The sequence below is a fragment of the Charadrius vociferus genome, unplaced genomic scaffold (assembly GCF_000708025.1).
Source record: "Charadrius vociferus isolate BGI_N301 unplaced genomic scaffold, ASM70802v2 scaffold326, whole genome shotgun sequence".
Lineage (NCBI taxonomy): Eukaryota > Metazoa > Chordata > Aves > Charadriiformes > Charadriidae > Charadrius > Charadrius vociferus.
The window spans coordinates 1,185,649-1,211,447 of record NW_009649062.1 but is presented as its reverse complement, the minus strand read 5'-3'; the positions used below and the strand labels follow the sequence as shown (position 1 = coordinate 1,211,447).

General features: G+C 46.4%; 1 protein-coding gene across 1 annotated transcript in view; it reads right to left on the bottom strand.

Annotated features, from left to right (window-relative positions):
- ULK1 (unc-51 like autophagy activating kinase 1) overlaps positions 1-25,799 on the bottom strand; it is a 78,431-nt gene that overhangs the window by 8,030 nt on the left and 44,602 nt on the right. Inside the window, 12 exon segments of the mRNA XM_009888137.1 lie at positions 327-514; positions 2,889-3,032; positions 3,618-3,733; positions 4,568-4,752; positions 5,402-5,637; positions 6,225-6,308; positions 7,120-7,271; positions 10,653-10,778; positions 14,952-15,041; positions 15,352-15,412; positions 16,720-16,885; positions 18,964-19,052. Of these exon segments, the coding sequence (XP_009886439.1) occupies positions 327-514; positions 2,889-3,032; positions 3,618-3,733; positions 4,568-4,752; positions 5,402-5,637; positions 6,225-6,308; positions 7,120-7,271; positions 10,653-10,778; positions 14,952-15,041; positions 15,352-15,412; positions 16,720-16,885; positions 18,964-19,052 (1,637 nt within the window).

Sequence of the window (25,799 nt, the reverse complement as noted above, 5' to 3'; positions counted from 1 at the left end):
GGTTTTCTTCAGAAACTGTTAATACAGAATGCATCAGATAACTGATGTTCCCAACCTGCAATTTCAGCTTTGGAAATGGTGAATTTTAACCCCAGCCACGGGCTGTCTCATGGACCAAACAGCTTGGCAGCAGGCTCAAAAGTCACTGTGCTAAATACACCCTGGGCTTTCTGAGCACTGCACTGGCCTGGCTCTGTTCAAACCAGTTTGCTCCATCTTTGGAAGCAATCCCCTTGGCTGCAAACACGGAATCAGCTGACCTCTGGATTCACTTTACTTTTATTCCCCCGTCCTTTGCCCCGAACAGGTCCCTGGGATATACTCACCTCCATGAGCGTCTCTTCGGGCAACTCCGGTGCCTCAAACGTAACCGCACCTTCCAGGTTGGCAGTGATCGGATCGGCAAAAGCGTACCGGAGACTTGAGGGGCCTTCCACAGCATCTCCACCAGTTCCCACTGCCAAGTGCCTGCCGGTGAATGAGCCTCCAGAACTGAGAGAGCTGGAAGACCCCACTGAGAAGAAAAATAGGTAAAGGAATTACTGAAGATATTAATAATAGGCCAGATATTCCTCGCCCAGCAGAGGGGACAACCCTGTAGGATCCGGGATCCCGGCTCTGACAGGAGTCACCAACAGATACTTTGGAGGAAGATGCAAGGACTCTTGATGCAGAATAAGCACTCCCCAACATAAGCTCTTTAGCGACTCAGGTAGATGAGCTCACAAGCTCAAGCAGACTTAATGCGCCTTCCAGAATGTCTGTCATTTATGGAGACAATTCAGAAGCACTCTTTTCTTTTTTGGTCAAACACTTTCTGAATCCTGCCATGATATCTTGGGCTGATTGTCATCATACACCACCATAGCCAACTCCCTCACTGTGGATCAGCATGGTGTGAGCCCTGGTTCCCTACCAGGTACAGTGTCCATCAGACAATTCCTTCACCATCATTTTTTCCCCTGAATCCACTCTAAGAGCACATTGCATATGAAAGATGGACACTTCAAAAGGAATGTCTGTCTCAAGAGTATTCATAATACATTCACTACTTCCAGAGGGCTTTATATCCACTGACACACTGCCACAGAGGGATATATTCTGCCTGACAGGGGGATGCCAATACCAGCTACAATACTCTGCTAATTCTACCAAGGTGATATTCTCCACTGTCACTGATCCTTTGGAGGGAGATGTTTCTCTTCTACCCATGAATTTAATGCCCTACCCTGCCTTCAAAAGGTTCAGCAATATAACGCACAGCCAATCTGCAGAGAGGCACGGTCTCCTCTCCTCCCAAAGCTCTCTCCCTGTTGGGACCTATGCTTCAAAGCTAAGTGGATCATCAAAGACTGGCAGAGTATTTCCAGATCTTTGAGAGAGAGGAAAGGACCAACAATATCACATTGTGGATACTCTGTAATTCCAAGAGGCTGTTTGCAGAAATTGTTCTGATGACTCATGAGAAGGCTCTACCTTTATATCTGTCAAGTGATCCTACTTACGGCATGTCCAAGCACTTGGGGGGCAGAGTTTCAGCTTGCAAAGCTCTCCTTTTCACCATTAACTTTGTGCATTAACAAAACATAAGGAGTTACTGCACAGCCCTGATAAACAAAGCTTGTCCAGCAGCATTGCTTTGACCGCCTTGACCCAATCCTGTGTAGGTGCTGTAGGTTCACTATTCAACAGCCTTCTCCTCCAGCCATCCCATCTGAGATCTGGACTGTTCCGCAGACCCTTGAGCATCCAAATATCAACCCACTAAAAACTGGTGCTTGGATCTGCTTCCAAATTGCTATTATCCCCACAAAAGCAATACAGACAGTCCAAATTCTCTACTGGTAACATTTCAGCAGTAGCCAGAGGCTGTAGCCAGCATAGTAACCCCACTGCGCTGAAGGCCCGTCAGATACTTTCAAAGAGTCTCTGCCCTGCAGAGCTTACTCTCCAAATACACAAGACAAAGACAGGATTATGGTCCCAACTTTCCAGACAATCAAGGGTGTGAGTGGTTTTAGTTAGGATGGAAATCCAAGCCATAGCCAGGAACTGAGCCCATGTGTGCCCCCATCCCAGCCAAGCAGCTTATTCAGGGTTACATCCAAACCTTCCCTGCAGTAATTAAGAACAACAGAGGCGACTACATTCAGATGACAAACAGCCATGATGAGAACCCAAACAAGCCAAAAATGCAAATAAAAGCGTCCAAATGTTTTCTTAAACTGAACACAGACTCCAGCTCCCAGACACACTATCCCAAAAGGGCCAATTACCACAGCCTCAACTGTTGGCTGATGAGGCCAGAGCACTGGCATCTTAAAAGAAGTATCTGTCAAGCAGGAGTGCATTTCCCCATTTCCTACTTAAGCAGATCAGAGCATAAGTAACACCACTAATAATTTTGCATACAGAGCCATCTTGGCCCTTTCCTAACAGTACTCATGCACTGAAATTGCTGGGCATGGATGGTCACGCTCATCTTTTACAGCTCATCCAAAACCCATGGGGAAAACGATGAGAACACAACGCAATCTTTATGTTTGTTGACCTATCAGCAACAGTGGGTCTACGAACAGCTGCAGCATCATTCCTGAAGCAGAGAGAAATGAAGTAAAAGAACAGTTTGCCTCTTTCTTCCAGTAGTGGAAAACCACTACAGGGCATTAGCCCTTGTGCCAGTGCAAACGGTTACCAGCAATAACTGGGGTTGGCAGGAGCCAGCATGAGAACCTCAAAGGCATTTAGAATTTAGACCAGCTGAGCTCTACGGACTGTGCTCTGAGCAGCCCTCTGCCACCACCAGTGTTCAGCAGTAAGGAATTCAACACATCGCTCTGCCCCCAGGCATTCCCACTGGAACAGGCAGGTAGGTATCAGCCCTTTACCTGAAAACATCCTGGTCCTCGTGGTCTGTGGGGGGGTTGTTCCACTGGGAGGGGATCCGACAGTAAAAATCACTGGGGATGGGCTGGCAGAGCCCCCAGCCCGGGCACCAGAGTGCAGAGTCCCTCCGTAAGCACCTGAGGGAGCTGGGGAGACAGTTGAAAGGTGCAGACTGGCATCACAGGAAAGTTACTCAGAGCATGGTGTGCCTCACCCAGCAGTTTTACGTTCCTGCAGATTCTCTTGTAAGACAGTGGTTACCAGCACAGGCCAGCGCTCCCTTTGGAGGCATCCCCCGAGAACACGACCGGGCCAGGCTGGCATGGACTACAGGACAGGAGCTGCATAATGCATTGCTGCAGCTGTTCTCCCCTCCTCACTGCCCAGCCTGCAAGCCCAGGAAGACCCACCCTTGCAGAGCCATCTGTATTCGAGCCGCCTGGCAGAAAATCCCCACTTCCACGTGTCATCACATTCAGAAGGGGCCAAAAGAGGAAGCCCTGCCTACAAAAATCACACTGCTAGCCAGCAATTACACAGCACGCGCAGCCCACAGACCTTCGAGCGCTCCACAAAAGAAAGCAAACATCACTGCACTCCTCACACACGGCAGTCACTTCCTTTGCCAAAAGCCATCAGAAAAGCAGCCTCCCATTCGCAGGGGCCATGCAGGCAAACTGTTCGCCCCAAGCCAGGACATCCTGCCAGATCTGCCTGGCCTCCCCACCTACCTGCGATTTCCATTGGCTTCTCGTTGTTCAGGCTGTCGTTGCTGCCAGCTTCCGAGATCTGTGCCCCAAAGGCTGCCTTCAGAAGCAGGTCAGTGAGCCTGCCTGTGCTCAGAGATCTAAAAAGAGGACACACAACATGATGTGGAAAGTCAACAGCTGCAAGTTTTCAGCTAACTTCCACTCCAGTTTGTGCCGTTCCTGGTCCACAACCACTTAACACTACACAGTAAACAGTCTGGAGCTGAAATAATCACTCGTCTTCTTTCAACAGAGTACCTGAAGCACCTCCTGCTACCTAGAGAAAGCATACAACTGCCATAACTGCAGTAATGCAAGTACTGACTACAGCATTATTCTAACCCAATTTGTCTTTGATGGAAGATACGGAAATTAGTAACAGAGGACTCCTCCAGATCACTGCAAAAATCTGCAGTCTGCAGAGAAGCATGTTAGAAAAACTTAACACTAACACCTGAGCGACTTTGTACCCTGCAATGCTCATGACAGCCAGCACGTGGCTTTCAAACAGATGTCTGGTGTGAAGATCGGTGCCCACTGTTTCATAGATAAGGAACACCCATAACACCCTCTCATCCACGACAGGCACTGGCTCCACAAAGAGCAAGGCACGCATCTGCATAATTGCAGGGAGTCTGGTCTAATAACAAAATCCTTGAACGCCACTTGATGAAACCCTGGACGCTAAACACAGTGTGAAGTTGCAGACAATCTTTCATATTATAAAATCTAGGGCATGGCCTGCCCCTGTAGAGGAAGACTTTAAAAATCTGCATCCTATCTGCTTGTAACCCAAGGGTGCTAGCAGATAACCGCAGAATGTTTGCAGATGCTACGCTACAACTTAAACGTTAGCTGGGGTTTGAAATTTTGCCCCATCTGTCTGGTATTAGGGAATGAAGCGCCACTGTATAAAGCAAACTATAGCTCACCTGCCCTTGATCTCTTCCACAGGCCTCAATCCCAAGCCAGTTTGCTGGCAGTGGAAATGACCCATCTCCTTCAGATCTGGCAAGGTCTTGTTCCGTGTTGGAGTAACCATGACCCCCTGGTGGGCCAAGAGGGTGAGGAGATTCTGGGAACTTGGGGTTTTGGGAAACTCAAACGGGGACACAGCCTAAGAAGAACAGACAAAAACAGAGATCTGTCTTTAAAATGAAGGAGAAAGACTCCCCTTATCCCCCCCATTTGTTTATCAAAATTAAATTGTACGCTTAATAACCTGTCTGAAATAAAGAGGCAGAAATCCCACCCCACACAGTTACTTGCCCCCAATCCCAGAAAGACTGAAAGGACAACAAAGTCTGCTGAAAATTTCTGGCAGCCTAACATAAGCAGAGAAAATGCTGTCACAGTGCCAGCTTCGCATGAGACACCAGGGCTGTCACCTGCTTAACTGTCTGCCGTCTCCACTGGGGATTCCTTACTGGACACGCACTTGTGTCACAAGTTGGGTCGCTGTGTGCAAACCAGCGCAGGCACTGCAGTTCACTAATGCGCTTCTGCCTAATCCGGGCAGCCCCTTTTCATTGCCTGCTTAAAACCCTGGACTCTGCTCAGATGGTGAACGCTGCTGCCAAGTGAGATCTGTCCACTACGAACTAGGCCACCACCCCATTTCACACAGATCACTAAACAGCCCTTGAAGAAAAGCGAACAGGCGGTGATAAATCCAGGTCAGAGTTATCTGACCGTGCAGCGGTTCACCCCCAAAGAACCCAAAAGATTGAGTCATGAGAAACCCAAAAGCAGTCTCCCCGACATACCTTTGTAGGGGAGCCCATTATAGTGGGCAAAGGGCTTCTCTGCATGAACTCAGACAGCTTCGGTGAGGATCTGAGCTGCCGGCAGTGCTGCAAGCCATGGATCTGCAGAGGCTGGCTGACCGGTGCATGACCGAAATGAGCAACGAGAGGATCAGAGTGCTGCTAATCTGACAGGTTGGGAGCACTGTGGAGCCGGGATCCCATCCCTCGAGGAGAGTGTTCAGGCGCCGAGGAACCTGGAGGGCCCAAACACAGCGACAAATCACATCATTTTCTGTTTCTACAACAAAAAGCCAGCCTGATCCCAGAACCCACTGCTAAAACATCTACAGATCAAAACCTTCACTGGATGGCTAGGGAAGACACTGATCAGCGCCACAATCTGCTAGGCGTGATCTGGCTTTGATCTACAGGAGGAAGACACAGGCACAATAGGGATACAGAAGCGTCACTTCTTTCCTTCACTGCAGCCCTGACAGAGAAAGGGACCCTGATTGTCAGAGTTCAGCAGCAAGGACATTACACATCAAGCAGGCTACTTGGCAGAGGGGGAGACGGGGGTCTTGAGACTCTTTTCCTTCACTCAATCCATTGACTCCAAAGTCCCAAATTCGAGTCTCTGTGACACAGGGTCTGTCAGCACTGGAAGAGTCTGGCTGACAGGACGTGAACAGATTAACCCCAACTCCTACCAGCACACAGAAATCCTGGCTGGCCAAGCATCGAGACAAGCTGCTGAAGGACACTACCCAACCTTGAATGCCTTGAGACTGCTTCTGGCCTTATCCATAGGCATAATGAAGGAAGGTAAGGACCAACGCACCAGCAACAGGAATCCGGCTTCTCACTTCTGCTCCAAGAGAAGAGGGGATAACAGTCTGGCTGGGCTGCTCTGGGATTGTTCCAACTTTGAGGGAACACACACACAAAAAAAAGCTTTTTCAGTATTAAGTTTCCATAGGCAATAACAACACTATGCACCACCTGTTTTATAGAAAGATGCTAGTTATCTGTTCCATCTTCTCAGTCCGAGCCCTAGCTGTGTAGTGAAAAGATCAACAACTCCTGTAAAAGGAGGGAAATGCTCCATCTGGTATTAGTTTAGCCAGTTTTAGTCCGACTTTGCAATGATATTAATTCAGAGGAACAGAATATGAATATTCTGCATTTTCCTACCAGCAGCTAGTAATAAATATAGGATTGGAGACACTAGAATAGCTGGTTATATCAGGGTCTGTTCCTTTCTAGAAAACAGCAATTTGCACACTGGTGTTTTTCTTACGCCTTTGCACTTGAATTGCTTGTTAGCATCTGGATGAGGATAGCAGATATTCAGCTACGTTTCAGTTTGAACAGTGAAGTTCAACCCCTTCCAAAGCTGGTCAGGGTTTTGCTCTGACAACAATTGGCTTATGTTTTTTCTCACCTCAGCCCGAGCCAGTAAAAAGTTACTTCGCACTTACAGAAGCCCTCTTGAGAGGGCAGCAAAATGTTTGATGCCAAATCAAAGCTTGCCTCTCCTGGGGCTAATAGGCATTTTCCTCTCCATTTTACTGAGGCCAAACATTTGTCAAATAATCTATTGAGAAGAGCCATGGGAGAACACAACAATCTGAATTCCCTATTACCTGGCAGCTACAGCTGGTCATAACCTCACTCTTTACAGGAAAGAGGCACATGATTTTATTAGGGCAGCAACATGCCGGTTGACATCTTACCTTGCGGTGACGGCATAAACGGCTTGGCACCACCAAAGGAGAGCTTTCTAGAGCTGGGCACAGATCCATGCTCTCCAGGATAAGGAGGGGAAGCACCAGTTTTAGGAAAACCAAGAGGACTCGTACTGCTAGACCTCCGAACCGTACCGGACCTGATAGGAAACAGCAGCAGCACACACATTACTCTAGATGCCGGTAGAGAAGAATAAGGAGAACAGTATCACCACACACACAGTGCTACTTCCACAGAAGCAGAGCTTCATGACTGTTTACCCTGGATCAAAATCCCACTGTTCTAGGACCACACCAATACAGATTAAGATGATAATCCTTCTTCTCAAGAGTTTCAATCCAAACAAAATTTTGCAAAACAAATGAAAAGAAAGAATGAGATTTGTTTAGTTGTAAGCAGGAAAACCTACCATTTTTCAGAAGCCACTTTTAGAGGCTTTCAGATATCTACATCAGTCCTGAACAAGACACAGTTTCCTATATTGCCATGTCCAAAGCGTTTATTTTAGACAGTGTCTTCCGAATGCCCTGAGAGGGCTTTATTCTAGTGTCCCTCCTGTGCTGAGCCACTCGCTCTTTTGTCAGAGCAGCCCTTTAGATAGAAAGCTCCGCGAGTGCAGGTCGTACGATGCGGAGGTAACCTGTGCCAAAGGCATTGCTCTGCAACACAGCTTTGACTCAAATCAGAAGCTACAGAGCAACACAGAGCAGTGTCTGGCTGTCAGATCTGAAGCAGTTCAGTACCACCCAGAGGAATTTCTCTTTGGGCTGGATAGTCAGAATTGTCTGAGCTCCAAACTCCTTGTGAAGGCTCACCTTAGGGAGTTAACACTGACTTGAACAGCCCACACATGCAGGAACCTCAAGTATTACCCAGCTGCTAAAATAAAGCAAAAAAGGAAACAGACTAGCTGGAACGTGAGTACAGCCACACCATGACTCTCGAGAGAGATGGGATGATTGTATATTAATTATTTCTCAATATTTTAACATGTGAAAGCGTTAAGAACACACATCCTAAACGCTATTTACCGAAATGCCATTCTGCCTCTGCAGGCTCCTTCACCAAGATTCTCATTACACTCCTCCATATGAGAAAACAGTCTTTTCATCAAATCCTTCATTCTACTCTCAATTTGGAAACATTTTTTTCCCTTGTTAAAAGAACATTAGTCTCAGCCAGTAGGTGGTTTTCTGGACAGGAATCAATGAATACGCTGAAAAACCCGCTCTGTGCTCAAGCCACTGAGAGATGCTGCCACCAAGGTACCCTGCCTCCTCTCCCGGCGACGCTGCACTAAGCTGCCCATATGTATCTGAACAGAAGGAACAAAGGCACGTGATTTTCAGCAGTGCAAGCAGCGCTAGCTACGTTTGCCAGGAATGGCAAAGTCATCCTGATGAAGTATCAGTACATCTACTCAACAACACTACTACGTGTATGCTTTACTTTAGGTCACATTTCAGAAAACAAATAAATAATAATCTATTTCAGTAGTTGAGATATAAGCGAATTTGATCCGCCCTCCCCATCCTTTTCAATGTGTTACTACATTTCTCAGCCAAATGAATCCATGCTATATTCACATGCTTGGAAAAAAAGGAAATGTGAAAATTTTAGCCTAAAAATCACTTCTCTTCGTGTTGCTCCAGATTCAGAGGCCTAATGCTCAAGTGCCTGGCCCTGAAGCAAAATGAATACACAACAAGGAAACCAACACCTGGCAAGGTAAAAAGATGTTCAGCGGCAGAAAATATTGCTCTCCCGTGTTTTTAACTCTCCAGAACATGAGCCATCCAGAAGGCTGAATATTATCTATCAGGAACTTGCAGAAAAAAACACCAGCTGACTGCTGCTGCTGAAAGATGTGGAATGTCAAGTGCCACCCTACAAGACATGGGATAAGCAAGCAAGCAGACGAGCAGGACAGGTGATGTGGCCAAAACTACGCACACATAATTACCACGTCAACGAGCAACATATCTACCCACAAACAAGCAACGTTACACAGGCACACAGCAGTCAGTCAGATGACAGCGGTCAATTTTTCAGAAACAAGAGTATACGTCAAGGTTTGTAGTCAAATGACTCGGCAAACATGACGAGGCACTTGGCTGTAATGGCCTATTTGATACACCTGATGGAGAAGCGGAATCACATACTAGATGCTTGAAGTTTTCTCCTTCCACCATTCCTGAAGGGTGTCTACTGAATTTGCTGATTAGAGGAAGTGATGGCGAGAGATAAATATGGCTTCCTGGGGCAGAAAAAAAACATGACGCCAGAGATTTTGAGAAGATGCTAAAAGCAGACTCTGAATCATCCTGATTGTGTCCATTCCTTGAGTTCTTCTGCAGGGACGATGCTAATCTCGACATTACACGGCAGTGACTAAAAGGAACAAGACGTGACAGTTTCATCCCTGACTGGTAGCTGCAGGCTGTGAACCTGAACGCAGCAGCCCGTCGCCAGGGCTGGGGTAGGCACAGCGTGCCCAGGGGCATCCGCTGCACCTTCTCCAGAGCTCTCACTTTATACGTCACATGGATAACCAGGACCCTCTTGCAAGTTCCAACACTAACAGGGTCCACAAGTTTTGCTGTAAAAAATACAAGGCATGTAGGAAACAGGAAGGAGCTTGCTACAAAACCTGCCACACGTTCGAAGAAGTGAACATAAAACAGTACTAAAGTAACACTGGCACAAATTAACCTCTCTGCTGATCCCTGATTAATATCAACATATCGTGTCTCTACTTCTGGGTCCACTTCGAATAAGCCTTATCCTGAATTAGGCTGGCCGAAGCCCAAACTTAGGCTAACACAGGTATTACCCTACTTCTGAAATCTAGACTTTAACTAATGAGACAGAAGTCCCTTGTGTCTGGGATGTACAAGGCATTACCACTGAACTCAGGTCAGCTGTACAGCTGAAGGTTGGCATCCGGGTCTTCCTGACGGCCTTCACAAAACATGCTCTGCCTCACAGGCATGAATTGCTCATGATTTAATCAGTCCTGGCTGCATAACCACATTAATATGCAACTCGTGTCAGACACATCATCTATGGTGTGACTAGCTACAGGAACCAATTAAGGTAAAGTCAGGTAAGCTTCGTAGCCCCATCTATTTTAGTTGTTTATCTCAACTTTTTCCTTTTATAAGGCATCTGCCAGATGGACGGTTCTCCCTGCTTGAACACCCAACCCATAGCTGGCATGGGAAAAGCTGTCAGACTCAAAGGAGCTCAGCCTGCACTGAAAATTGATGGAAGCTGTCTCATATACACATACAATGGTAACAAATAAATCTCAACACCGCTACAAAAATACCCCAAAACTATGTTAACGCATAACGCACACCACCTTGGCTCCCTACAGCAAGGGGGAGAGCCCATCACAGAGGGCAATTTTTAGAGGTACAGAGAACAAACTGTAAAGCAGTTTGTTTTACATGCCTCAAGCTATAGTACAAGAGCCCCTCCACCGACATCACCCCCTCCTTCCAGCCCCAGCACTTACCGTGGAGAGGCGTATTGATTGGGAGACTGCAGGTTCTGCTCAATCCGACGGTAGTTATGAATTTGCGTTGGGACCGGAATGGGCACGGAGTGTCCGTACTTGCTGCTAGAAAACTGACCTGGCCGGCTGTTGAAAGGAGACACAGAAAAAAAAGTCTCTTGTAAGGGGTGGGCCTTCAGCCAGGTAATTGGAGGTTTTATCTTCGTAAAGCAACCGTACACAGGGAGCGTCGCCTTGGCTGCTCTCAGGCTGCGGGTTCATACTGGGAGGCAGTTCAAAGTCATATCAAAGGGAAGTGGCACCACACATCTCCTGAAAACAGGCACCTTTCTTCCAGCGCGATCCCCACCCACAGACTGAAGTTAAAACATACACCCAAGCGCACCACTCCCTCCAGGAAAATTGGAGCCCTGCTATTCCAGGCCACAACTGGCCTACTTTCCAACAGCTTGGATCCACAGCCAAAGAACGTGTTGCTGAACAGGGGCTAAACATTCGTGGCTCACAAAGGACACCAGCAAAGATTTTGCTGCCAAGAGCTACTTGCGATTCACACGGAGGCACTGCTGCAGCAATGGCATCTCCACGGGAGTCTCAGTATGCCACGAAGAGAATACAAACTTGTGGTGCACATCGGAGTATTTGCAAGTTAACTACAGCCTGCAGAAGGCAACTTGCGAGACAGTAAATTTGGGGGACAGGAGCTGTTATCTATATACCCATGAAGGTCAGCTAGCACATCACACACACAAAATGGGACAGGCCCATTCTGCAAACTTCAGGCTTCTTTCTAGTTCCATCCAAGAAGCTTAATCAGCTCACATCTGGTATCTATTCCCCCAGGTGACAGTTTCCCCCGTTACTCTTACCCTGTATGCCATGTTATACACAAACCATGCAAATACCACATTTAACTAAGTAACCGCCTAAAGTCTTTTCCCAAAGGCTCCAGAATTCTAGGATTAATTGCCATGGCAATGCTATTTACAACTGCCAACACCAATTGCAGGGATGTTGCACAATTACAGAAAGATCTTATTGGTAATGAAGGCTTCTGCAGTTTTCCTTGCTGTCAATCGAGGACACACGCCTGCGTCTGCCCCTGAGAAGCAGGAAGCATCGCTTCTTCGGGTCTACCATTCGGAGTGGAAGTGTTTTACATAAGATGAAAGGGGATATTTAATTCTGCAAGAACGTACATGCATGCACAGGGGAAGAGAGGAGAGCTTGTGACTTTTTTGGCAGCTCAAAACATCCCATTACAAGCATTTCTTTTTTGGGGAAGGTCAGTAGTACTCTGTAGTTTACAACGACTGTGCTGAACAAAGCTGACCTGCAGAAATGTGTCTGCAGATCTCCACATTGTGCACGTGAAGATGCTCCTCCATCACTAGAGAGCCAAATAACTGGAAAAGATCTTTCGAGGCTGAAAGATCAAAAAGTGATTCCTATTTCTTCGTTTCTCTCTCAGCAGGTTTACTAATCTTTTTAAGTTCCATATATCCTTCCTTGTGCACTCTTATTTCTTCCACCAAGAGAACAGACTCTTAGTCTGATGTTGTGTCTAAAAGGCAGCATGGAAGCCTTGATTCCTCACTGACATACGATAAAACAAAGGCATTCGAGGTTTTTGACTGCTCAGCAGAAAGGTGAGGCTTTGGTGTCTCTGCCTTCCATCAGCGTAAGACAGGGTGGCAAGATGCACATAAAGCAGACAGAGCTTTAACCAAGGAATATGAGGGTTCCTGTCAAACTTTGTATGTATCCTGACTTTTAATATACATTTCAAACGCTCTCTTTTCCATCTAGTCAAAATCCTCTGGAGGAAAAGAAGTTCTCAGGTGAAAGGACCCTCACTCTCCTGAAGAGTTGTACTAAGTCCTTATAGAAGCCAGCTTTCTCCACAAGGTGTAAGTTGCAAAAGAAAGCATCCAAATGAGGTGACATATACTAAACCTGCTCATTGGCTTCAAGCCTTAAAGACGGCGATTGACCATAAATTTGCAAAGACCTAGAGATAAAGCTGGGACAGGAAGTTTAATTACTTGCCAGCTATTAAAAGCTCTTTGAAAATGCTATTTGTATCCCCATTGCTGTGGGATACATCCAAGGAAGTGCCTTTTGTTAGACTTACTAAGCATCTTCAACAAGGAAGTGTTTTAAAATTAAAAAGAGAAAGAGAGAGAGAGAGAGAGAGAGAGAGAGAGAGAGATCAACTATCAGCATATTTTAATTCTGCCTAGCCCTTACTCTTAGTTAAGAGCAAGGAGAGCTGCTCTGGACTGCACCATGACATCCTGAGGAAAACCCACTGCTGGCCACTCTAAAATAGCCTTTGCTTTCTGTCCTAGTTGGAGTGCATCCAGCCTTGCTTGCTAGCCCAGAGCCACACGCAGAAGGGAGAACTGCTGCTCGGGAGTGAGCAAAGACGGAGGGAGAGAAAATCAGGAGTTCCTTGCACCAGCGAAGCCAAGTCCTGAACCAATGGGCCTCGTGACATCTACAGTGAAGGGCACTGAAACCCATGTTGATACTAAGGGCATACCTGAGTGGCACCAGTTCAAAGCACTTTCAGGGGACAGACCAGAGATCATGCTTTACTCTCTGGATTTGGAATGACCACTCCAATCTTTCATTACTTATGCCTTATTCCCCATCTCCTGGACAGGGTAGGAAGTAACTTTTCAGTGTTTCTTCAAAGCAGGTAGAGAAGTGGGAAGTAGCACTAGAGGGTTTGGCATCTGCTCCACAGAAGCTGCTGGGAATGAGTAGGAAAGACAGCGAGAGCAGAAACATGTTTAGATCGTAGTCACTGATTTGCCATCTTGTGATCCAGCAGAGTATGATGGGGCCAGTTTGGTAAAGACAGTGGTGAACCGTGAAAAGCAGGCAGCGTTTGTATTCAGCTTCTATGAATTTCCACTCACTGCTGTCCAGAAACAAGGCCAAATCCTTTAACAAAGACTGATCCCCAGAATGCAAAGGAATCAGTTAAGGAATAAGCTGTTAAAAAGCTTAGCAGGCGATGGCATAAGAAGCCTCATGCAATTAAACTCCACACTGTGGTACGTGCTTGCCAATTAATCTGATCACGTCAGCAAGGCTTTGAGCTATAGTCTTCTCCTTTACATTTGTATGCTTTGAGGCTATGTTTTGTCATTTCTGGGCTCCATTTACGTGACATGTTCAACAGACAGCCTGGGACTACATATTCTTCCTAAGAAATATTTTAGGGTCATCCCAGTGTGAAATCCCCTTCAACTGTCCTCCCCCACCACGTGCCATATTGACAGAATAGAAGATGAAAGCTGTCCCGCTTCCCCAGTAGTTGAGAATGAGATGGGAAGGAGCACCGCCAGCTCCCTGTAAGCTGAGCACGTACCCTAAAGCTTCAAGCTCTAGAGTCAATGGGATTGCCTTCCACAGATCATTAATGTCTTCTGAACATAAATGTGTCTGGAGGCACTGGTGGTGCCAGGCAGCTGGGGCTGTTGTGTGTTGGCAGCTGTCACCTACGACATTTCTGAACACCAAAGATGATTTTATAGCAACTGGTTTAGTTGGAACTAAACCTATGACCACACCTGTTTGCACTTGTTACTCCTACTCCTGCACCCTCCGTTACTAAACAAGGCGCATGTAGCAGCATTACTTTATACAGACGCAGTGCAACGAGCTGTTTGGAGCTTCAAGCCAACTGCAAACAACTACAGCGGCCCAGATCTGTCCTTCAACAGCAAGGAGAGATGAGCAACGCTCTTCTGTATTTGCCATCCTATGCCTTGACCGTAGTTCAAGCCCATAGTAGTTTCAGCCTCGGCTGAAGCATTGTACTCTAATTCACTGCATTTGTTGACCCATAGTAGTTCAGCCTCGGCTGAAGCATTGTACTGTAATTCACTGCATTTATTTAGAAGCAAGGGTCTTTAGCTGGAATATTCGCCGCCTCTGCAGGTTGAGCACAGAGGGGGCGAGTAGCACATACATGCCAGTGGAGCACACTTACTCTCTGCCTGAGAATAATCCTTGGCCCCCAGGGAACAGGGTTAGTTCCAGCTCTACTGCATTCTCTCCTGGCCCCTCCGGAGGGCCAGAAAAGGGAGAGACAGGCTCTGTAGTTGGGGCTGATCAGTGCCCCAGGCCGGAGAGTTTCTGCTGGGTGTTTCTTGTTACTCTAATTAAAGGAGAGATGTGGATCTTGCCCAGCAAGGCAACAACATCTGTAAAATCCCCTCCTGAAAGCCAATGGGTGTTCAATTAATCAATGCTTCATAGTCACCACCGAACAGTCTTTCTTACCTGGACGGGCTAGGAGAACCGCTGTATGGGGGTGAAGGAGATGGTGTCCTTCCCTGGCTTTCCAAGCCTGCTGAAGTCACCAGAGAGCTCCTGAAGAAAGACAGAAAGAACCCGCTGTTAGAGCTTGGGAACCAACCCTGCTCCTCCCTCCAGAGCTGTGTCTGCCCAGCCCCCTCTGCTGAGTCTAGCTGCAGGAACCCCTGGGGACTGTCATGCTGCCCCACATACACTCTGGTATTCAGGTGCCACATCCTGATGATGTCACCAGGCAGGTGACAGTTATCCCCGAAACAAAAGTTAACTCAGCAACATCTTCCTTCCCATCCACCAGAACCCAGAAGTCCCTAATGCACAGTATGCTCTAGTGGCTAAACTATTTCAGCTGCCTTGGTGGTCTTACCCGCTGTACATCAGGCTGTCTTGGATTGGTTTCCCTCCTGCAGCCTCAGCAGTTAGATCACCTGAGGAACAAGGAAGTGCAGGAACAGATTAATTCAAGATATTTTTTTTAAAAAAATCATAGAATTGTCTAGGATGGAAGGGACCTTTAAGACCATCGAGTCCAACCGTGTCCCTATATATGTCTTTATATATTCAGAGCAACTGAGATTTTGGGTAGAATTTCCAGCTCCTCCCAGACCTGCTGAGTTGCTTCTGAAGTCAGCATTATGCCAAATACATGTGGGCTGAAGCTGACGTGGATGCTGCTGATCCTTATACCCCAAAGTTTTGGAAAATTTAAGCTGAAAGGGAGCCCTTTTGGAAGGGGGTCAAAACCCGACAGAATATTTGGGGCAATGGGTATATGCCCACTTGGTGCAAACAACTAGCTGCTGTGTAAAAAGACAGTGGTATATGCTGCCCGTAGGGCTTTGAACCATCCGTGTCCTAAGTAGCAAGAATCCACAGCAGCCAAATGAGCTGGCAGCTGGATACACAACAAAGGACAGTTTGTGCCTTTGCCAAAACATCTGAACACTGGAAACGTGACTAGCACAAGACAAGTGTACACTGGTCCCATCACTGTTTCCAGGAAAAATACAAGCAACACTGAGCTCTTTCTTATCGTAAGGATTGCACAGCAGAAACCTTTCACAGATTCCAGTTCTACCCCTCCAAATTCCTGTTTTAATACAAGCAGTACAACTGTGGAAGGAGGAATCACAGCATTTATCACCATGTTCCAACTCGGTAAAGCATCAGACACACAGTCAAGGTTGAACCATATCCTTCTGCTGGTTAATTAAGGACTTGAGCGTGGACATACTTAGGCATGTGGCTGAACTGGGGCCCTGGCCTCTACGTACATATATATTTTCAAGAAGTTCCTATCAAAGTATAAACACATAGAGGTGCTAAAATTAAATTAAAGCAAGTATAAAATCCATCTTTCTGGCCGAAATCCTGTCTCGGACTGTGATGCTCAGTGAAACTCAAGACAGGATGACATGGGTACAGCTTCTGTAAGAGGAAGACATTTCCCTCTGAGCCTACTTTATCTTCTATTCCAGGGGGATTTCCAGGTTCAATCTCTTACTGAGGTCCCCAAACAATCTTTACTCTCAAATCCTATCTTTGAAGGTAATTGCAAAACATCCTATGAAACTAGCCAGGGAGACAGATGTCTCTTGCAGCTTGAGAACAAACTCATTCCTGTTATTCAGTCAAAACAGACAGGTTTAATTGCTCTTTCAACTTTCTAGTAACTATCCTTATCATTCACATCCCCCTTTGCTTAGAATGTTTGCATTTCCAGAAACCAGCTTACTTGAGAACTGTGCTGGGACCATAACGAAGTCGTCTGTGTCACAGGACGAATTCTTACTGCTGCTTCCAGCAGACTCCTTCGATCCATGCAGAAAGCCGGGGGAATCCTGGGTGGGAGATGCCAGCGCCTTCTCCTGCAGCTGCTGCTGCATCTCTCCAAGGGACTGCTAATTCAGGGAGAAAACAAACACCAGCTTCAGCACAGCTACTTCATCATTCTGCTTGATCCTTTAAACTGAGCTGTACAAGGCTACAAACAGCATTTTGCTGATGAACCAGGGCTGAGAGTTTGCCAGAAGCAGCTGTTCAGTTTACTGAAAAGGAACAGCCTTTTATGTCCATGTTAGAACAGAGCATCTTTTGTTACACAAAACATACTACCAACATGTCTGATGCTCCCCAGAGAAGAAAAATTCACTTGGGGTATTGCATCCCTCTGCTAAGGCTTTCTGGATCAACCATGCATTTCCTACCAACTCAATTTAGTACGGCTGTGAAACAGAGAAGAGCTTTCAGAGATAGCTTTGGCTGTCCTTTTGGGTTACGTTTTTTTGTTTTGTTCTTAAACGTTAAACATCTTGTCTCTACTCGTGCTTTTGCAGTAAGCAGCACTCGGGAACATGTACATAAGCACCCCTGCACTTGCAGAACAATCCCTGTTTGCTGTAGTGCTGATAAGGACTTAAAGAAAGGCCTGAAGGAGGCTAAGCATTCAACAGATCAACACCTCGCAGCCATAGGAGGCAGGAGAGACCCTAAAAAGTCCCGTTTTTCTGCTTCCTTCAGCCAAACTGTGACCAGCGCCACAATCCTCATGTTTTGCAGACAGATGGAGGAGGCTGGATGGTTTAAGAAAGCTTTAAGACAGCTGAACTGCCCACAGAGCAGATCACAATCTTTATCCTAATGCATTTTTAGGCTGAGAAAGACTTCAATCAGCTTTCACTCAGGCCCTGTTAAGACCTAGTTCACCCTCCAAAGACTCTCCTGCTGCACCAGTGGGGACTCTCTCTCACTGTACATGCAGTACAGCAAAAGGAATTTTCCAGCTGTCAAAGTTGTCTCTTTTCCACCCAACCTGCTAGCTCCACCCTGCAGACGCGGCATTTTTCACATGCTGAGCCAGCACACCTCCATCAGCAAAACTTCAAAATGAAAAACGGGACTGATTCTGATACAGGACCCACTCCCGGTCCGGCAGTGAGTCTGTACCATCCCCGAGCTTCCCAAACCAGGAAATCTCAGGGAGAGAGTCTCCTTTTCACACCATCTACCAATTCCAGGAGTCTTACAGTCAGGAAGGCCTCGGCCAACAACCTCTGCAGGGGGGAAGAAGCTCTTGGGGATGCAGTTATGCGGCATTCAGAGGAGAGCTGACCTCCCCTCTCTGTACAGGCCACATCATGAGCACCTACACCACCTTCTGAGAGTGCCTCTCAGCCTTCCCCACACCAGGCTGAGACACCTTGGCCCAGGGAAACTCAGAGAACAAAGCAAAAAAGCAGTAACGCCAGGGAGGAAAAAAATTCAATCCTTCTCCCTTCCCCTACCCATCACACCACCAGCATTCCTGAGTTCAAAGTCAAAATACAGCTTTCACCAAGAGTCTCTGAAAACAAACTTTCAGTTCAGTCAGCTGGAGGAATGTCACATCACTGGTCAGTTAATATTCTGCCCTCCAGAAAAGTTTTCATCATTTCAGGTAACCAGAGAGAAAACCCGCCAGTTCAGATCATCTCTCACAAGACCACCAGCCTGTGGCAGGTCTGGTCTGAGCAAAGAGCATTGCTGAGTGTCCCCCTGTGGCACCTGGGAATGCTGGTCAGAAAGGACGAGGGGACATTACAAAGGAGGGTGGATACACTGTCAAGCTGCAGAGACTGCGCTTGAAAACTGAGAACTTGCAGGCAAGTAAGCAGTACTATACCCCAAATTAGCAACCGTTTTTTGGTTCCAAGGGGCTTTCCATCTCCACCAAGGCAAGCTAGTGTCATTAACACCGAGTTCCTTCATAAAGACTTTTCATATAATAGGCAATGGCAAATTGAAATATTTCTTATGGAGAGAAAGACAACCTTCAAGATACAAATTCTAAACAGACTGGAGAAGACACTGTACCAAATCCAGGCAGAACTAAGGTGTTCAGTGACTCGCACCAGGAGACTGCAAAAGCAGAGACCTTGTTTCAAAGCAGCAAGCAGGGAAACCATTAACACAACCAGTGCATCCTCTGAGCTGTACTTACGGGAGGTGATGCCAGGTGGGAAGTAGAAGAGCTGCTGGAGGAACTACCAGAGCCTGAACTGGGGTAAGAAGGCATTGGCACGGAAGCAGCTGAAAACAGCAAAAGACAAAAACAAAAGAAGTTGTCAAACTAAGATCAATCAATAATAAAAGGTCTTCCTCATCTTTCCCCATCAGGTTTATCTCATGTACCATCATATCTCTCACGTATCAGATGTGGCCAATTAAAGAAGAACAAAAGGAAAACGAGCATTCTCTTCAGTTATATGATTCACATCCATCCACTCCTTTATGTGCCATTTCAGTTATAGCTCTTGGGGTGGAAGGTCTCAGAACATCTGACCTACATAGGTAGCAAGATGGTTTCTGCCCGAAAGAGCCTCCAAAGCATCTTTGCAAATGAAGGGAAGGATAAACAGAGAAGTGGTGCAAGTTACTTGTGTCAGAGGCAGAGGTTAGAAGCTAGAACATACTCCTACAGTTTCTTTTTCAGCAGACCTTGTGGCTTCTCACACTTACATCAAACGTTGGGAGGTCTGTGCTAAGTTAAACACATGCCTACTCAAGCCCTACAAGCTTGATGCCAAAACACTCACTTGGGCATCCTAGGCCACACAAAAAAACCCCAACCCTCCTCAACCCCCCCCCAACTCCCACAGAATTAAACATTCCACAAGGAAATAGTTAATTGCTTCCTATACCTCAACACCTTTTCCCTCTGTCACTTCCACAAGTTAAAGAGGTTTTGCTTATTTAATCTCTTTGTACAGAAATTGTTCCACAGCACAGGCTATTCTTGCATCCCTCCCTTTTATGTTTTACTGTTCAATATCAGAACTGCCCATGTTATTCACTTCATTGTTGAACTGGCTTTTGTAACTCTCACAGAGGCATAAAGCTCACGCTGAAAGGACTGGTTAGCATTGACCTTCAGGCAGAAAAGATGATTAAGGCATCACAGGAGAAAAGAATACTTAACTTCAACAACTTATGCAAGTGAGGTTCAGTAAATAACTTCGAAGAGCTTAGCTCAGCCGAGGAGGGAGACAAGTCAAAGGTAACACAGGCTCTTTAAAGGACTTTGAAGTATTTAGTGGTTCAAATTCCCCAGTCCACCCGCACAAGACCGAACAGCGCAGAAGCTGCAGAAGAGTCCCAACAACCCCACTTGAAGGCAGTGTGCAGTCAGATTTTACTCTGCAACCATTTCGGTATTTGAATGAGTTAAGACAGAGATCAGAGAGGAACACTTTGCTTCTCTTCCATAGCGCTGGCAGAGAATTAGCACCTTGTATCAGATTTCTACCTTTACAGGAGCTGTGCTAATGACTCCATCCTCAATACAAGGAAGGTTAATAACACCCAGAAGAAGAATGCTTATGTCTGAAGTAAAACTACCTCTGTCATTAATCACATTAGATACTACAAAGTACTCACTCTATTCAACCAGCTAGAAAAATAAAAGTACGTGTCTCTGCAATTAACTGTTGAAACAGTGTTCTAATGATAAAAGAATGGGAAAATATGCCTTTTAATAAAAGGCTTTAAGAAGTCTTTCCACGTAGCCTATCAAAGGAGACTAAGGGATGACTGGACCAGTGTCTCCTAGCACAAACACAGCCATCGCTTAGATGCTGAATTCCTCAGTCTGACAGAGATCTAACAAGATCCAACAACAGGAAAATGAAGCCAAAGAAGTGTAGACTTAAAATGTATGTTTTAACATAAGTAATCAACCACTGTAACAGTTTAACCAGGGTCACAGTGATCTCCGCCATCCTTTGCTAATATTAACAATTTTTTTTTCAGAGATCGGTCCAGCAGAGTCCCGGGGCTTGTGCAATGAGAAGGCACGGGGGGACAGCCGCATGGGGCCGGGGCACAGCGACACACGCAGATGCCTCCCCCTCTTGCGTCGGGCCACTCTGGCAGCGCTCGCTCTGCCAGCGCTTTGGGGGTTCGGTCCATAATGAAATAAATCTTTCCAAAGCTTGGAGAGAGGCTATTTCTTAGCCTCTGCACCTATTCTACACTTGGTTTTGCGCCCTCAATGGACTGTGCTGTTAAAAGGCACAGCCCTGGCTGCAGTAAAGGAACAGGGACGATGGTACCCTGAAGATGGATGTTACGAGCGGGTCGGTCAGGGGGTGGGCATGGAGAGCTACACCACCCGTACCCCACGCACTCTTCCAGCAGGGCTGGTTCCCACGCCCCACGCTCCGGGAACACACACAGCGATCTGAGAACTCTCCTGTCAAATGGAGAGCTCTGTCCTGCCGACACCACATGGCTTTTGATCTCCATGACCTGCCCACAGAGCCTGCACAGCAATCCCTACCACCATCCCTAGATACTCAATACCAGAAATACAATACAAAAAAGTCTCCCCATTTTTATCCTGCTGTCACAGAACGATTCCTTCCCCCCTTGTACAGACAGACCTTCCTATTACGGAAAAGTGCTTTTAGGAAAAGGTAAGCCATTTCTGAACTGTATCCCCACGTGCCTGCTGCAAGACTTGCATCACTGTTCCATTCTTACTGGAATTCGTATTTTTGTTAGAGTCATTTCAGTTCTCTCTCAGGGTCCCCTCCACTCTATTTTGGTTCTATGTTTATTATTGATTTAAACCTGGCTGGAATTGAGACTTTTCTATTTTTGTCTATTTGATTTGGACAGCTTTCTATTAATCTAGGAAGACAAGCAAGCAGACTTCACCACTATCATCTGAAACTCAAGTTAAAACTCTATCTGCATGAAGCACACCATTATACCCCACCTCTATTAATCATGTTCTATTTAAAACCCTGTAAACTCCCCAAACTCACACTGTAATGCTGTGAGGTCCAACTCAAAAGGTTCTGACACTAAAACTGGACCTTGATATGTGTGGAACCATGAGGTTTGGCTCTGACAAACCCTCTCTGACCACCACGTCCCCGTTGGTGCATTTTTCAGCGTCAGCCACATAGGACAGCCTGAAAGCAAGACACTTGCTTCCATCTCCCCCACACACCCAGGCACTCCCAGTTTAAAATTAAAAAGGGTGCAAACACTTGGCTCATCATATTTTCAGCTCAAGTCTGAATGCAGGGAATGTGAACACAAACTGTAGGCCCCCACCCAAATCCAGAAATTGCTGGATTGTAATTGTAATGTAAATAAGTCTGTTTTCATAATTGTCCTCTCCAACTTGTTCCAGCAACAAAACAGTCATCCTGTACATTGCGTAACCAATGCCAACTGGTTTCAAAATGGGAGAGCTGGGAGCCACAAAGACAAGCCTGTGCTCCAGCTTTGATCTTGATACGGGATCCTACACCTGCAAAAATATCACTTCTGACAAATCATCCTACCAGGGGCTCGCTTGTCCTAAAAATACCTGAGCCTCAAGCTTTCTACAAAAGCTTTATTTGGAATCCGAGTTTTACACACACTGGAGAGACGCCTTTTTGTGATTATCTGGATTCAATTAAAACCAGTCATCAAAAAGTTATTTAATTGAAGTTTGACAAGGCTATAGTTTGAGTGCAAAAATTGAAAGGACTTGCCCAAAGAAGGAGCTGCTTTTTAGAGTTTAAAAATTTGTGCCATTAAAATCTTTTCTATGCCGAGGTCATGGTGATTTTTTGCTAGTTTCTACCTGAGTATTTTACGTACAGTAAGATTACAAAGATGGTAAAAGTCCAGTTAAGCCTGACCAATATTCCAGACGCTGAACCACCCATACACTTCTGAACCATAACCGCTCACGTTCCTTGCTCTCTTAACTCAGAGTAAAGGAGGTACCAGCTTACAATTCATTAAAGGCAGGAGCCAAAAAACCTCCAAAGTACTCTGCACGGGTACCAATTACAATGTGTTTACTGAGAGAAGACTTGCACAAGCATCTAATTATGCCTCCTCATGCATTATTACTGTAACACACTGCCCCATACCATATGCTGATCAGACCTGGCTACAGACAGACGACATTCTGACTAGACACAGTATTTGAAAGACTTTATTAATAATTTTTTTTTTTTAAACACCTCTAAAGTACATGCTTAGTCACAGGTACAAAACCCACAATATAAAATAAAGTATAAACAAACAAACAAAAAAATAAAGTACATGTTTTAGTTAAAGCCCAAGGCGCTGAACCCACTCTCCAGGCTACAGCCTGCGGCAAACAGAGCTTTGCGGTACACCCTGGACGGCAGCAGACTTGGGTTCTTGCTTCACTACAGGAGTGAGATGAGAGGAGGGCCGTGAGAACAACCATCCCTCGAAACCGCAGTGGAGAGGACGAGCTTGTCAAAAATGTCGTATTTAAAGATTTTTTTTTTTTGACAGAAAGGTTGATTTTGCTGAAGTGTCTTGAAAAACATGGAAGTTTATTTAAATGAGGGGGACCACCCACCTTAGCAACTTCAAAATTATCCACATTTGAGGATTACCCAATTTTCCAGAATTCCAAAATTGTGTTATATTAAAAAAAATTCTTTCCAATTCCATGAGATGGTGTACTAACACATCCACACACAATGAAGAGCCGATGGCTCTCACTTTATTTCTCATCACTGTGTGACCAGGTCTGGACCAGCCTCCAGAGGGTTCAGGAGCGCGGGTGATGTGCTCAGCTCTGCATGCTGGTGGCAGCTCTCCCGTTCTGCCCTTGCCACCTGAGGGCAGATTTGCCTGCAGGCGTATGGAGACCACCAAGCTCTGCTCAGACTGCAAAATGTTCTCGTATGGAAAGGAAGCGTCCCACCTTAACATTGATTTGGGACCTAAACGGATGCACGGTTGCCCGCATCTGCAGCGCAGGTGCCTCTGAATGGAAGGTCCTTTAGGCAAAGGCCTCACAGTGGTCCCTGAGCTTAGCTGAGGTCTTGCTGTGTTCATCACGCAACAGCTACTACTTCACAACACAGATGCTGCTACAGATCACCCAACAAACTCTCCTGAGAGAAACCCACACACTCTAACATGAATGACTTAGTCCTGCTTCCACTGAAGTCAGTGGTAGCCCAATTATCAGATCCTAAGGAGAACAAAACCACGATGGCACACTGTTCCATCCCTCAGTTCTCCTCTGCAGGCCTGAGGACTAATTCAGTCTGAGCACAGCCATCGTAACTCAGACACAGCTGTATCTCTTCTCCTCTCTGACACTTTCTACACTCATGATGCTGAACCACATGTTGAGATGAAGTAGCATAATAAACTTTTGGATTCATCTTAGTTCTGCATGCAAAGCCAGGGGAGCTAGTCCCTGAGCAGCCGCAACCTTGGTAAGTCATCTATTTCAGCTAAAACTGTGCAAGTGTTCAGCACACTACAATGCTAAGCAGCATGCCACACGTCTCAGGTGAGTTTTTCTTACTGAGATCAACATTACCCAGACCTTTGCTGACACACTGGCTCTTCCCTCATCTATTCAGAAATCAAGAGGACCACCATTCCCACATGCAGCCTTCCTCATCCAGGCTCTTCCCTGCACTTCCCAGAGCCCTTCATCCATCATTGCCATCTGGCAGTAGCAGAGACCTCCACAGCAGACTATAAAAAACACCTTCTCCACTAGCAGATTTCTGTGCACAACTTGAAGACCTCCAGCAATGAGGAGATACTTCTCCCCTCACCTTTTCAAAACCAGCCGTGGTTTCTCCTGGCTGGAAAGGACTCCAGGCTGTGGACACGTACCCGGAGGTGAGGACCGGCAGGGCAGCAAAGAGGTCTAAAATTTGTATAGTCCTTACCTGCCCGTAAAGGTGCTCTTTTTGTTGGGCCTTGACCCCACACCATTAATTTTGGTGCAGCCGGGGGCAAAGGCTGAGCCACAGTCCCCTGCTCGTAACAGTGCCTCTGGTTTCTGCACAGCAAACGCGCAGAAGTTGGAAACGGAGGCCAAGTCAGCAGAACCCTCTCCTGTTTGCAGGGGTTTTTCTGTTCCCCTGGCCAATGAAGCAATGGAACTGCCGGAGGTAAGAGATGAGCTGGTGGGCATTCAAGAATGTCCCGAGAGAGCCCTCCTCTGCCCACAGGGGGATCAGACTTTGAAGGGCTGTTCCCACATGGCAGTGGCATAGGAGGTGCCGAGAGCTGAGCTGGCTTAGGAGCAGTCCTACACAGGCAGAGTCCTCTCCTGCCTGCAGAGCAGTCCTGTTTTACAGGACTTGCCCCACATCTTGCTGGCGCAGATGGAGATAGGGGCCTGGCTGGCTTGCATACTCCCCTAAACCAGAAGCGTCTTTTCTTGCCCGCAGGACCATCACCTAAATACACAGTTAAAATCTGTATCAGGAACAACTGAAAAGTCCTGCTCTGGAACCAGGAAAGCAAGAGACTGTCAGGAGTGACGTGGACATCAGACAAGGGGCATCCACTCAAGGCATACATCCAAGAGGGGCTCCGTGTTCAGAAAGCATTGGACGTGCTTCCTCCAAAACTTCCAGCCATTGCATTGGGCACCCTAAATCAGTCACTGATGAAGATTCTTGGCTCTATCATTTACTCAGGAGATTAAAAGCCCAGGAGGATCCTTCCAGACAATGGCAACCATACACAATTCCACTAAACCAAGTCTCTTGGCCAGAGGACTGTTATATCCCATACACTAGAAGCAATTCTGAATTGTTTTCCACTGAAAACAAACCTCTGAATCATAGTACACGTGGTTGGAAATTTTCAAAAGTTTTGAATCAAAAGAGGAAAGAAAGAACCTTCAATGGGAATCTGTCTCTGTTTTGGCCAGTTCTCATTGAGCACCCAAATTTAACCCTTCTAAAACAAAATTTATCAAGAATTTGGAGGTAAATGCTGAAACAAGATTTGGTAACCAGAGCCTGCCAT